Here is a 14407-nt window from a genome sequence, read left to right as displayed (position 1 = left end):
ATATCTCTTCATTGAGCCTTCAGACACCTTTCGCGGGGAAGCTCTTGACTGTTGCGGACTCCAACTTGGCTGCCCTACGATCTTATCAAAATGGGCCAGCCAGCACGCCTGTCGCAATGGTTGGCGCTAGCATGTGCTCTGTCTAGTGCATGGGCGCACAGGAAGCCATTTAACATCAACGATGATATTTTGGCCTACCCCCAGGTAGGTTGGAACTGCTTTACACCAGTCTAACATTGTCCTAACGTTCGGCATCACATAAAGTACCAAGTGACCTTCCCTGAAGAATACATCCTTGACTCGAACGCTGAGGCACTGCTCCAGTCCCAAGTTAGCCCCGACATCCACGATCAAAACAACCCTCAAGTCTACATGGACGAGGACCGAACGGATTCCACCGACCATACACAAAAAGAGAGATCTCTCTACTCCTACGAAGAGATGATACTTGAGGACCGTCGACTTCTCTGTCAAATTCCGCGTGTCACAAAGGATGAACATAACACAACGAGGAACGAGGCAGATAGCAAGGTAGAGGAGCAAAAGGAACTAGCTCGTGCGACAGATCGCGGGATAGAACTGCTCCGCGAAATGGAAGGGCAATGCATGTACTACTTTTCAGGCTGGTGGTCTTATTCCTTCTGCTATCAAAAGCAGATCAAGCAGTTCCATGCTCTCCCCGCAGGCCGTGGGGTTCCTCACTACCCGCCAATCGAAGACACTACTACGCATTCCTTCATTTTGGGGAAATTCATCGGCGACAAGGGAGAGGAAGAAAAGCCCAAGCAATTTGCCAAAACAGACGTGGCGGAACTACACACAAAAGGTGGTTCACGGTACTTGGTCCAGCACCTGCGGGGCGGGACCAAATGTGATCTGACGGGGCGTGAGCGCAAGGTTGAGGTGCAGTTCCATTGTCATCCGCAGTCGACAGATCACATCGGGTGGATCAAAGAACTCACCACGTGCTCTTATTTGATGGTCATCTACACACCTCGTCTATGTGACGACGTCGCTTTCCTGCCACCCCAGCAGGATGAAGTGCACAACATTGAATGCCGTGAGATTCTGATGCCGGAAGAAGTCACCGAATGGGAAGCCATCAAAGAATGGTACACGACCAATCAATTGACCGAAGCAGCAGCTGATACCGACGGTACTCAACCCGAGCTTCCAATTATCGGAGGCATCGAAGTTGGAGGCCGAAGGCTTGTTGGCACGGACGGCAAGGTCATTGAGAAAGGACGTGTGGCATCTTCTGGCGAGGAACGAGTGGAGGTTGTTGCCAAACGAGTGAATGGCGAGATTGGCAAAATCTCTAAACAAATCCTGAAGAAATACGACCTCGACCTAGAGAAAGTGGAAGAAATGAAAAAGTTAATTGAGGAACAAGCCGAGGGCAAGGACTGGACCCTGGAGGTCGTGGAAAGCAACGGCGTGATCAAGTTCCAAGGTGTTTTGGATGAGGATGAGGAAGAAACAGTGAAGGAGAAGGCATCTCCAGAACGACTCCGTGAAAACAAAGCATCCGAGAAGCCTCAAAAGACCAAGCCAAAGTCAGAGCCAGCCAACAAGCCTGAACAGCAGAAGAAAAGCCCCGAAGACGAAGGGAGTGAGGAAACATTCAAAGATGAGCTATGAGACGTAGTTAGTAATTTGGCAAATCGTGTACATTTTGACATTCTTAGCAAGACATCTAATTCTTCGTGAAATGTACGGGAGTAGTACTATACAACGTATAACTACATATATAGGTAGTAACTAAGTCATATTAGTATAGCTTCATGCGTCAGATTGCCCCAGTTGCCGGAGAACCGAGTGGGGGCGAACTTGTTCATATGTACTTCTATAAATACAAAATGTTCGGAGAATTTGATATTCATGGAGAAGGAAAATATATAAAAAATTCAAGAGGAAAGAGAATCAAAAAGAAGTCAAAAATGTCCAGAAATAGGACCACAATGTATGTACATTGTAGTAAAGGAAAAGCATACGTAGAGCCAACGTGACTGTTCAACTCCTAGCGATCGTCTGCTCCACCTTCCCACTCTCTCTCTCTTTCTCCTTAGGTTCCTAATCCAACATCTGCATCTCCCTTTCTTCTCTTCTTCACCTCTCCTTTTGTGTCTAGAATTTTGTCCTTCGGCACGTTCCGACCTTATCGAAACCCCCCTGGCGCACTAGCGCCAAGGCTGAGCAACGGCCACCGTCACCAATTACCCGTGCCCTCCGAACCCCCCCCCCCAAAACACAATAGAGCTGGAACTTCGAAACGCTGCCATTCGCAGCGGGGATTTGCACTCTAATTCATCGCCATAATGGGATTCCTCGGAGTCTACACGGCTGTGTACGATTATCAGCCACAGGGAGAAGGCGAACTTGAAATCCACGAGGGCGACCTCCTTTATATCTTGGAGAAGAATGCGGATGATGGCTGGTGGAAGGCCAAGAAGAAGGCTGAACCAGAAGATGAGGATGAACCCGAAGGTTTAATTCCCAATAATTATGTTGAAGAGGTGAGTCTCCACCGTGTTGCGAAATACCCCCCAATGCGCCGAGCAGGGCGAACCAGAGGCAATGGCTGATCTAGATCAAAAGGTGCAACCGGCGCACAAAGCTACAGCCCTCTTCGACTACACGCGACAGACCGACGAGGAGGTCTCCTTTTCGGAAGACGCCGAGCTGATGGTGTACGACACTTCGGATCCCGATTGGACATTAGTTGGAACCAACTCGGAATATGGATTTGCGCCATCAAATTATATCCAAATACTTGGTGATGTCTCCGCTACAACAACATCCTCTCCGTCTGTTCCAGCTGAGCCGGCGGCGCCATCCCTTCCGCAGCGACCCACACAGGCCCCCGAAGAGCACGAGGCATCCCCGGCCGGATCTCCAATTGATATGTCTCACAACCCCGCTGCTGCTGCGATCGCCAGTATAATCCATAAGCAACATGCTCCTGCAGAGGCACCCATTGAGACAACTAGAGACGAACCCCCGCTCCCCAACCTCCCTGCTCGGCCGTCATACAACCAAGCAGAAGACCGCGAGGATTCGCCCCCGCCTATGCCGCGCCGACCCCCTTCAGCACATGCGACTCCGCCCATGCCTCAGTTTTCGCCTGAACCTACTCCGCCTTCCCGCCCTCAGCAGGCGGCCCCTGCTGCACTTAACCGCGATGGAACACGAGTTAAAGCATCCCCTCCTTACAACCGGGCCGGCGAGATGACGCTACGGTCACCCTCGGGCTACCATATCTACAATATCAATGAGATGGTGGAGGTTATGGGCAAGAGAAAGAAAATGCCTACAACTTTGGGAATCAACATGGCTACTGGAATCATCTTCATCTCTCCAGAAGGCGACGACCGGCAACAAGAGTGGAGCGCGGAAAAGCTCAGCCACTACTCAATCGAAGGAAAGCACGTTTTTGTTGACCTTGTTAGGCCTAGCAAGAGCATTGATTTCCACGCGGGAGCTAAGGACACTGCTCATGAGATTGCCGCTGCACTTGGCGAGATTGCAGGGGCTTACCGAGCAGGGGGACTGCGCGAGGTGCTTGAAGCGGGAGAAGGCAGCGGTCCAAAGAAGGGCCAGATTTTGTATGACTTCGTGGCCCAGGGTGATGATGAAGTGACAGTAGCTGTTGGGGATGAAGTCATTGTCCTTGATGATACCAAGTCTGAGGAATGGTGGATGGTGCGTCGCCTCAAGAACAAGGAGGAGGGCGTTGTTCCCAGCAGCTATGTTGAGGTTGAATCATTGATCCCGAAGCCACCGTTGATGCCTGCGGAACCTGGCCTATCAAGTGTGGAGAAGAACCGCATGGAGGAAATGCGACTGTCCAAACTTTCCATGAGCAAGTCACGGACGGACTCGGTGGATTCATCTGACCGCCACAGCAAACGTGAGAGCAAAATCAAGTCGAAGCCTGATCCGAGTAAAGTGCGCAAGTGGACAGATCGGACTAAGGACTTTACAGTGGAGGCACAGTTCATTGGTCTTTCCGATGGCAAAATCCAGCTTCATAAGGTGAATGGAATTAAGATTGCTGTTCCTGTCTCGAAAATGTCCGTTGAAGATTTGGAGCATGTTGAGAAGGTTGCAGGTGTCTCCTTGGACGAGGACAAGCCTCTTTCGAGCATCCGACCTCGGGTTGTTGCAGACAAGAACTCCAAGGCTGGAGCCTCTATCAACCGCGACTACGATTGGTTTGACTTCTTCTTGAAGGCTGGTGTTGGGCCACATCGGTGCGAGCGGTATGCACAGTCCTTTAACAAGGACGCAATGGATGAATCAATCTTGCCTGATATCACACCTGAGATCCTTCAGACTTTGGGTCTGAACCAGGGTGATACTTTGCGCGTGATGAAGGTTTTGGACGCCAAATACGGACGTGCCCCCGACAAATCTAAGGCTCGCAACGTGAGTTTCGGCGGCGAAGAAGTCATTGGTAACGGTGATGGCGGGCAAGGAGGTCTCTTCTCTGGCCCTGGTGGTGTGCTGCGGAACAACACCGGCCGAGGCAGACCAGCACCAAATGTCTCAGCTGGTCAAGTTGATCCCAAGGCATTTGGACAGTCAGATGAAGTGAAATCTGCTGATTCTCCGGCTACCCCGCCACCACCTGCTGCAGAGTCAGAAAAGCCCATCGCGCGCGGGTTTGACGATGATGCTTGGGAAGTGAAGCAGCCGAAGCAACCCGCTAGGCCTTCTGTGGCAGCGACCCCAACCCCGCCGCCTACAGCAGCTCAGGTTCCGCAGGTCACAGGAGCCATCGCCGATTTATCATTGCTCCAAGCTCCTTTGCAGCCGACTCCTCAGCCCACTGCTGCTGCCCAGCCGGCCCCGCCTATGCCTGCCCTCCAGCCCCAGGTAACTGCTATACAAACGCCCCCACCACAGCAACCTCAGCCAACAGGTGCCAATGCCAGTCTGTTTGCGCAAGTGGCGCAAATAGGCCAGCAAGCCAGACAAAGACCGCAACCCCCTCAAGCAATGGCACAAAATTCGCTTCTGCCTCCTCCCCCGCCACGCCCGCTCTCCGCACCGCAGAACTTCTCGCAACAGCAGAACTCCTTTGGACCTCCTCCATTGCAGACACAGCTGACTGGAGTTCCCCAAGCGGGCCCTGGGCAATTCCAACCTCCAATGCAGCCCCAGGCGACAGGATACCCGAGTCAGTTCCAGAATGGCATGATGATGCCCCAACCCACAGGGTTTACTCCCCAGTCACAATTCGGCATCCAGCAACAGCAGCAGCCGCCATTCGGAAATCATATGCTTCCTCAACAAACTGGATTCCAAGGCCTTGGACCGCAACCCACTGGATATGGGGGTTATGCGCAGCCTCAGCAACCAATGCAGACTGGTATCAACTCTGTGCTTCCTCCTGCATTGCAACCTCAACCCACTGCCAATGGCTTCGGCAACCAGTCCTACTCATCCCCACCCCCTGTGCCTCCAATTCCCCAGCAACCCACAGCCACCCCTCTCTCGCCACAAAAGACAGGTCCACCCCCCTCCATCCGATTCGGCGTCAAGCCAGATGGCCCTAAAAGACTTGAGCCTCAGGCGACTGGTCTCCGAGCCAACCTTTCACAAGCTAGTAAGCTCACCTTTTTCTAAACCATAACCTAGCAACCCAGACTAACCTCCCCAGCTCCCAATAATCCATTTGGCTTCTGATCTACACCCGTCGCACATTCAGGCGTATATAATCCCGTCCACGCCAAAGATGACCATGCACTGGGAATTTTACATATCGCAGCTTGTTCGGACCAGCAATTAACACGTACATAAGGTCCTGGTCCTGTCACGCAGCGCGTATCACGAATCCCCTTTCACCCTTTTGCCCTTAGCCAATAAGGTATTGACCTGATGCCTCTATGCATTTCTCTTTGTGTTAGCCCCTGTCATTTAGGTGATGCTCATGTGGATGTCCTCTTTTTATTTTGTTTGTTTGGATGGCTCCTCCTTTTGATGTTTCTGCTCCCCTTTTTCAGCTCATACATAATCCATGGATTTGTTTGCGTCTGCGAATTGTGTCATTGGTCGATGATGATGTATGTATGGTGTAGACGTGAATCGTGTACATGATGTGTTAGATCTTAGTTGTATTGTTCAACCGAGAAAGACGTAATTATAAGACGCCACATGACACTAAATGTAATCAGAACAGAGAAGTTTCAAATAATACAATATAATGAAACCATTCGCCCTTGGTATATAAACATGCTCATCCCATCAAGGGACGGCGGAGAAAACACATCGCATCATGGATATCACAAACTCAAAAACAAATCACACCAGACACCTTTTACCAAAAGTTTCCAAATATTTGCCAAATATTTGCCAAATACATACTACTGCTGTACTACTCTTCACCCCATATTCCAAACACCGGAAGATCCTCGGCCATATATAGCAGCCCATTGTCTGGGAACATCACATCGGACAACGGAGACGGGCCCGAAGCAGGAGGCGGACCGGGTGGGATAGTTCCACCAGGAGAGCAGCCTACCGGGATACCGGAGGTAGTGAGGGCCGAGATGGCTGCATCGTAAGACAAAGCACCTGTAGCATCTGAGCCATTACACAACGCTTCCCAGACGTCGTTGTCGGTTGAAAGGTGGGGTGGTGGTTGGGCCTGTTGCATGAAAGAAGGTGTCCCACTTGGAATTTTGCCGGGCGATGTAGGCGATGCCATGGCGGCCGATGCATTTGCGGACGCAGGAGTGGAGGCATCGGCGCGGAGAGGAGCAGCGCCCGGAGTGAGGGCGCTAACGTCTTCGCCAACGCTTACTTGGCCGAAGAGTTGATCGACTTGTTTGCTGCGCCTGTTCATCCATTGACGATTGCGCCGGGAGACATACTCTGTTACTGCAGCGCGGAGGTACTTAATGATTTGGAAGAAGCGACATGCGTGAGGATCATGGGGGACGAAGAGGCCAAGGAATCGCTCTGCCTTGTTCATTCCTTCCTCCAAGGGGAGGAGATTATCATAGTCCGCAAAGAAGGCGGCGCCGAGGACGATGACAGAGTTGAAGACGGAGTTTATTAGGAATGGGAGGCGTTTTGGGAGGGAGGTGTAATGGCTCAAATCGTCGACTACGTCTAGGCCTCTTAGTGCGGAGTAGACGCATGCATCTGCGAAGAGGGCGATGCGGGAGCTGCCGTTTCGAGTTTCTGATGAGAGTGGGTCGATTTTGCCTTTGACGTATTGGGCGACGCGGTAAATGAGGAATGGTCGTGTTAACAAGATGATTGACCAGTAGTAGGAGCCGAAGACGTGACCTGCAGCCAGACTGCTTTCCATGGATTTATTTTCCAGTCGTTCGGTTTGCATTTTGAGGATTGTTGGTAGGGTACGGACCCAGGCGCGATGTTGGTTTGATATCGTTTCTGCGACGTTGATCGATATGACTTGTTTCATATAGACATCAGTCAAGATGCGTTCGAATATTCGACATAGTGAGGTCACTGCAACAGAAAGCTGTTGATCTGGCGTCAAATGGCCCTGCGATTCGCCTGATGCAAGCGCTTCATCACGTATGTCATAATCGTAATCCGATGTTGCAGGAGGGCGTCCTAGAGAGGCACTGAGGAAGAGATCCATCATCCGAAGACTTTTCCAAACGCGTTCCCTAGCTCGGCGCTCACGCCCACAAAATAGTGCATTTGCATCTTTGCGGTGAATTCCTACCGCGTAGGCAGCACGAAGAGCAATTCCAAGATTCATGAATGAGCCATTGCGTCTGCATGCACCGAGCATATACATGGAAACCAATATGTATGATTGAATGGTGTGGATGCTGGGCGTTTCCTGGAATGCCGAGAACGCCAATTGACGACCGCTGCCGAAATATTGCTCGGCTACGGTCTGGTCAATATCGGAGACCTGGGCTCCAATGGCGAGAACGAGATAGAAGATAGAGCTCACGGTGTCCTCATCGCCAGAAGGATTCGCTACCCAATCAGCTAGCCGTGGGTGGAACTCTTGCAGGTCAAAGAGATCCAATAACGGATTGGTAGCAAGCACAAATTGACGAGCTAATCGCTGTGCTTCCTCATTGGTGGGAGGCTCGACCAGAGGACTAGGTTGGTTGCCGGGATTGTTTTGGAACGCTTCCAGCATAGAATGGCGCGAATTATCCTCTGTAAACTCACATCGGCCAATAGAAGAAGTAACCACTCGGCGCACACTCTGCAAGAATGATAGACTCGCCGAGTCACCAATATACATAAATTTCCCCTGGCCGTCGCGCAGAAGTCGCGCGACTTTCGGCACTGGCGCGGTCCCTTCCTTCTCATCTTTGGCCTGGTGTTCCAGATTCATCCCTTGGTCTTCCAACGAGTTTAAAAGGCGGTCCATCGCCGTTTCTCGTTGCGGAGATGGTACCATGCGCTCGCTGAGCAGCATTGTCGAGTCTTTGACGTCGGGCTTTAGTAGACGTGCAGGGCGATCTGAAAAATGACATTCGGACTCCTTATGCCTCTGTACACAGATTGTGCATGGTTGCTCTCCGTTGCATTTCTGTTTTCGCCGTTTACAACTATCGCAGGCTCGTCGACACCGGAGCCGGGCACCCGGAGTTGTGCTGGCTCGAGGCATGCCGAGCTCGTGAATGGGTCAGGCGTCTGGGTCGGCGTTCATGGAATGGTATTCATCGAGGCGAGTATATGCAGTGAATATTAAAAGGTTATTGGTTTGCAAGCCTTGGAAGATCGAAATGAAAGAGCAAAGAAAGCGTTGTTGGAGACCGACAAGTGCGGGCTTTCCCCGGACTCTCTTACTAATCCACTGGAGGGGCTCCGGGCCCGTCTCGAGGCCTCAAAGCAATTTAAAGTTCGTAATGAAGATAGAAGATAAAGAGAGATGAAGAGATGAAAGATATTGGCTTCGACAATATTGTCAACGAAATGACACTATCTTGCCCCATGTGTCTGCAGTTCCCCAAATACCAGACCGCAAACACTCCAACTGCACAATCTGACTGTGATCTACAAACAAGTTGACATCGATGCCGAACTCACGAATATACCAATTGAACACCTTAGGGTCAGCAGCTTCGAACATAATCCGCTCAGAAGGAAGCTCCTTCATGATCTTCGACACCACATCCGTCCGCCAGGACGTGACATTCTCCGTAATGCCCTCGGACTCAATCATCAACCGCTTCACACCAGCATCAAGGAACCTATGACCCAAATTCACCAACTTGCCAGGATCCGAAGTTCCAATGGCTTCGAGGCCACCGGCAGGTGTATCTCCACCAGCTCCAAATTGAATCCCCAGTTCAGGCTTCGCCTCCAGTCTATATGAGTGGACTTTGTCAACGAGTCGGAGCCAGTCATCTTCTGGGATTGATAGGAATCCAGAAGATAGCTCGACCACATCGAGTCTGAGTGACCTGTCAGATCTTGAGTACGTGCGATGACAAAGTTGAATGCACGTACCCGATATCCTTGCACTTCGTCAAGTAGCGGTCAAATATGGCATTCGGGTCAGGGTGCGTGAGAAGATGTTCGGCCCAACCGCCCTATCCGCATTTGTCACATTGGTCAGATGACTTTCACGCTTTCCCGATCGAGATATGCTTACCGTTGAGATGTATACGCCATGCTCATGGGCGAGATCGACCAACTCGGACAATTGCTTATTGTGGAAAAGAGCGAATGATCCTGATATAGCCTCAGCCTTGCAGGTTATGGTGGGTTCAGATGGGACAGTGTGCTACCGACCTCCTGCAAATTTGAGCCCATCGACGTGATCACCCATACTATCAGCTGTCAACTATCTCGGAGCATAAATATATTGGGAAAAGGGAGTGTTACGTTTCCAGAACATCTGCGAGATATCGTTTACCCATGACCTGATTTAGGTTAGTGAGGTGACCCGGATTTGAGGGCACCATTGAAATAGTATTTTAGCATTGTACATACTGAATAGTACGGGCCTCTGATCTCAGTAACCCCCTTGGATCTGGGTTTCGCAGGCCTGGGATTAGATCTCGCGAAGCCAAAGCCATTGTCTATGTCTTTTAAAAGGGTGGCATCTTGGTATAGGCTCGGAGTAGTTAAAAGGCCTCTAGATGAAATAGCCGAAGCTACCTTGGCAATTGGGAATGTGCCGCTCGTGACACGCCTGTAGGCGCTTCTCAATGAAAGTTTGAAGGACATGGTTGCGACTTGTTACTTGTTACTGGTAGACTTCGAGTAGATAGTTCCAGTCTCTCTATATGAGAATTGACGTCAAGTATACATCACACTCCAACGATCATATATGCATGACAGTTATCTCAATCGTTACTCTATAGTTACTATATTGTCAGAATTGCATCACCGCAGCAATGACCCTGAACAGAGGTCGAAGTTGAAGGGGAAAAGTGTCTTCACAAGTCAGGAAATAGGATATATCCAAAGTCTCCCCATGCAACGATATCACTTGTATTTAAAGAACCTTACAGCAAATCCCGAGGTCACATGTATTTTCTTCTCTTCATCGTAAGACCCGCTCCACTTTACTTCTGCTTGTTAGCGTCGGCTCGGAGATCATCCGGAGCGCCAGCGGAGCGTCCGGATCGGCGTCGATGGGATCCGAATACCGTTTCCGCTGACTCAGTGGAAGTCTCCAGTCTCCATATCATATTTACCTCTCTAATTACTAAAGTGTTACAATTGTACGGAGTAGGACATAGGATCAGATGAATAGCTCTAACCTGGACAAGCCCTAAGGATGTGTGAGTCTGTCTCAACCAGTATGGTGTAGAACCGAACCGAATCAACTAAATTATGAATTCTTCTTATCCGTTTTCATAAAAACAAGGATAAAACAATGCCAAGTATCTTTAGTTCGATACAAACCTTACCGTTTGTACATAACATCCCTGAATGTCTTATTGTTAATAAGGCCAAGTTTCCAGGGCAAGACAAGGGTTACGTCTACTACCAGGACCCTGGCACTAAGACCCCAATGTTGATTCAAACTGGGTATCATAATCTGGACTCGGGGATCTTTTTGAGACGTCTCATCGATAGTTCCGCCGTATACGACGAGTACGAAGACGAGGCACGCGACCATATCATATTACATCATCACGCCAAGAACAAGGCTAGCCCTGTGCCTGTGTGGATCCTGGAATTTTTGTGATCAACATGTTTGATACCCTGTACTTACTAGTAATAGTTACGTACGGAGTACTACTGCCTTGTTTAGAAAATTGGAGCCAACCCTGGAATGGGGTCCGAAGAATATGCATAGAGAACTCCGGTGAATCCCGTGCACTTGCTCTGGTTGGGCACTTGCAAGATGGGAGACTTCAAAACAGGACTGAGTCTTCCCCTTTCTGTTCAACCCATCCTTAAGCCTATCCCCTCTTTTTTGTCTTGAAGCGTCCCCGTTTGATCGGTATCTTTTGTACTGGTTATCTTTAAATATGGGAATTGGTGCAGTGCTTGAACCGCTAGTTGTAATTGTTCTCTTATTTGGAGGAACATGGATCAATCGTGTGGTGAACCCCTCGCGACAGTATTCTCGGAAACCCGCGGATCTTCGACGAGCTGCCTCGTCTGATTCTCTAGAGTCTGGATACTCGAGTCCCTCAACAAAAGATGGGTTGCTTGGCTCTCGATCCCACTCACCGTTGCCAGATGATGCATGGCATAAACGACAAGTGGGATTGTTGTGGTTCAAGTTCGAGGTCACATCACCTAATACCATCGTCTTTCAAGACCGCCTCCTGAGTCGTTTGTTGCGGAAGTTTCCTTTCCTGGTGGAGTGTTGGTATTGGGCGTTAGTTTACTGGGTAAGTCCGATTTACTTTATTTACTTCCCTATCCTGTCACCCAATATACCCCTTGTCCGAGTATACAGAAGCTAACACCTCGCTGTAGACATACCAGCTCGGTCGTGCTTTTACCGCCGTGACTCTGAAAGATGACACCGTCGACGTTGCCAGAAAACATGCATTACAGTTAATCAACATCGAGGCCAAAATGGGTATCTTCTGGGAGACCATGATCCAAAGAAGCTTCCTTCAACATACCACAAGAATGATGTGGATCAACTGGATATATTCATTCATTCACATCCCCGGTACAATCGCGTTCCTCGTCTGGCTCTACTACTATACCACTGTGCGCAACCGGGTCGACGAGACCCAGCCGGGGAAACCAAAGGGTGTTGTGAGCGGATCGCCCGCTGGTCCTCTTCTATATCAGGCTCGTCGGCGGACATTGGCTGTGTGCAACCTTCTTGCATTCGTGGTCTTCACCCTGTGGCCATGCATGCCACCCCGGCTATTGAGTGATCCGGCTGCGGAGGGTCAGGATGCAGAATTGGGTCGCAGTTATGGGTTTATTGATACCGTTCATGGCGAGAGTGGAGCGGGTAGCGTATGGACCGAGAACCGCTTCTGCAATCAGTACGGTGAGTAATTTTTGGTCTGGATCCTGAATCCTGATGTCTGATTATTAACATCTTATCAGCGGCAATGCCTTCATTGCATTTCGGTTATTCCCTTATGATTGGTCTGACAATCATGACAATCCCTTTGACACCGCAACATAAACGCACCGTCCTCCGATCTCGCCTGACCCGGTCCTTACGTCTGACTCTCCCCTCGTGGCGCCGTCTTGTATGCCTCGCACTCGGTTTCCTCTATCCGTTCACCATTCTGGTCGCCATCGTTGCCACTGCCAACCATTTCATTCTCGATGCGGTTGCCGGAGCCCTCGTGTGCGCTCTAGGCTGGTACTTTAATGCTGTGCTGCTCAACCTTCTGCCTCTGGAAGATTACTTTCTTTGCCTTGTCCGCATCCACAAGCCCGAGCCGTCCCTCATGGACATCCCCGGCGAGAGTCGCACTCCGAGTGAGAGCGGGTCGGAGTCTGGAACCCTATAAGTGCTGGTTGTGCTGGCTTTCGATGGCTCGTGGTCTGTATCCGTGTTTTAGAATTTGATACCCTGTATGAAACCCCCCAGATGATTCTGGTTAATGATGTGTGTATATGAACTTTGGTTATCCTTACCTTTTTCTTCATATACCTTCTGTCTTACGAAATAGATTGAGAGTCCTGATCCTCTTATTGGGTATCCTTCGATCTTTCTTCAAGTCACTCTTCAGTCTATACCTAGTTACCAGGAATGGATATTTTTATGTTACACAAAAAAAGCATACCTTCAGTGACCTTCTGGTTTAGGCCTCCTTTGTATATTCCTGCATGCCTATAATGACTACTGACATGCGTAGATAGTCCTTACCGCGTTGAATAGTAACAAAACCACTTCACTAAAGCAATAGAGCAATAGACCATGGAGTAACCTAACTATAGAATTATAGAATTATAGAAAAGGAATTTTGTGGTTCTAACTAATTGCAAAGAAATCAAAGAAGACAGGGGAATTCTCCCGTTGCGTGCTTACAGAGATTACCCTGCAGAAGTAAGAAACACCAGGAAGTCTGAAGTTTCTCTTTTTCGAATGTTTTCACTTTCTCAGGTTCTCTTCTCAAGTGGAAAAATAGGTCTCCAACCTGCTTCTCTTTTGATGTTCAATACCAATCTCTAAATTGAAAGGTGCCTACTTGAACTTCACAATAGGGACTAGACATGGATTCTAGGTGTGAAGACTATCAAGACAACAAGCCACACGTTGAGTGAATTCTAATAATTCAATCTAGTCTATACTTTACAGATATTCCAAGTGGTTTAGCCTCGACTTCAGTTTCAACTTGGCTCCGGACTACAATATGAGATTATATCGACATGGCCTATTAAATTTCGTGAATTAACGATCAATGGATATTACACAGACCACAGATACAAAGAGTATATATTCAGTTGGATTGGTATACATTCGACATGTTCATTATATGAGGTACGCCACGAAAGGAACACGTCACTTTACACTGTGGCCATTATCGAGGTTGGGTTGCTCAATGCTTCATACAATTGACTTGACTAACATAACTATATAGCTATCATTTCAGCGACATATACAATTGATGCTGAACTTGAGAAATCTATCTACTGCACCACTGCATTCTTGGTGCGCCGGCATCTCTACGAACATATCCAATATCCCATACTCAGGATCTCAAGATACCCCCAAGGGCTAAGTCGCAACTGATCTTGACCGTGATATATGGGCTCTGACATGGAATGCTAGTCGACCTATCGACAGCGAAATTTCGAGCCTCTTTTTCTTTGTGAGCAACTCGTCTTGCATGAAGAATAATATCTGCAAAGCTATTCAGAGAGAACCCAAGGCGCAGTGTGCAACCCTCTGTTTGCAATTGTTCTCAATGAAAACAAGAAAAAAGCAAATACATGAGAAACAAGAAAATTGAAAAAGAGAAATCAAAATCAACATCAAGTTCTCTCAAGATCGGAAAATTGTCCC

General features: G+C 49.2%; 6 protein-coding genes across 6 annotated transcripts; 4 read left to right on the top strand and 2 right to left on the bottom strand.

Moving 5' to 3' along the window:
- Positions 1–90: 90 nt before the first annotated feature.
- N7529_006205 (PRKCSH domain-containing protein) lies at positions 91–1641 on the top strand (the record flags this gene model as incomplete). Its single annotated transcript, XM_057241732.1, has 2 exons — positions 91–204; positions 265–1641. 2 exons carry the CDS (start codon positions 91–93, stop codon positions 1639–1641), a joined length of 1491 nt encoding a protein of 496 aa, XP_057097091.1.
- A 677-nt stretch (positions 1642–2318) lies between these two features.
- On the top strand, positions 2319–5691 carry N7529_006204 (cytoskeletal protein-binding protein SLA1; the record flags this gene model as incomplete). Its single annotated transcript, XM_057241731.1, has 3 exons — positions 2319–2516; positions 2563–5611; positions 5666–5691. The coding sequence occupies 3 exons, from the start codon at positions 2319–2321 to the stop codon at positions 5689–5691; spliced, it is 3273 nt and encodes a 1090-aa protein (XP_057097090.1).
- Positions 5692–6379: 688 nt separating this feature from the next.
- On the bottom strand, positions 6380–8425 carry N7529_006203 (putative C6 transcription factor; the record flags this gene model as incomplete). Its single annotated transcript, XM_057241730.1, has 1 exon — positions 6380–8425. One exon carries the CDS (start codon positions 8423–8425, stop codon positions 6380–6382), a length of 2046 nt encoding a protein of 681 aa, XP_057097089.1.
- Positions 8426–8917: 492 nt separating this feature from the next.
- Positions 8918–9875, bottom strand: N7529_006202 (phosphosulfolactate synthase; the record flags this gene model as incomplete). Its single annotated transcript, XM_057241729.1, has 5 exons — positions 8918–9407; positions 9463–9545; positions 9608–9687; positions 9748–9785; positions 9841–9875. 5 exons carry the CDS (start codon positions 9873–9875, stop codon positions 8918–8920), a joined length of 726 nt encoding a protein of 241 aa, XP_057097088.1.
- Positions 9876–10840: 965 nt separating this feature from the next.
- On the top strand, positions 10841–11155 carry N7529_006201 (uncharacterized protein; the record flags this gene model as incomplete). Its single annotated transcript, XM_057241728.1, has 1 exon — positions 10841–11155. The coding sequence occupies one exon, from the start codon at positions 10841–10843 to the stop codon at positions 11153–11155; it is 315 nt and encodes a 104-aa protein (XP_057097087.1).
- Positions 11156–11441: 286 nt separating this feature from the next.
- N7529_006200 (phosphatase PAP2 family protein) lies at positions 11442–12908 on the top strand (the record flags this gene model as incomplete). Its single annotated transcript, XM_057241727.1, has 3 exons — positions 11442–11810; positions 11899–12433; positions 12493–12908. 3 exons carry the CDS (start codon positions 11442–11444, stop codon positions 12906–12908), a joined length of 1320 nt encoding a protein of 439 aa, XP_057097086.1.
- Between the last annotated feature and the right edge of the window lie 1499 nt (positions 12909–14407).

This window comes from Penicillium soppii (assembly GCF_028829465.1).
Source record: "Penicillium soppii strain IBT 18220 chromosome Unknown utg000005l, whole genome shotgun sequence".
Classification (NCBI taxonomy): Eukaryota; Fungi; Ascomycota; class Eurotiomycetes; order Eurotiales; family Aspergillaceae; genus Penicillium; species Penicillium soppii.
Note: the sequence above shows the minus strand (reverse complement) of the source record. Positions and strands in the feature narration are given on the sequence as shown.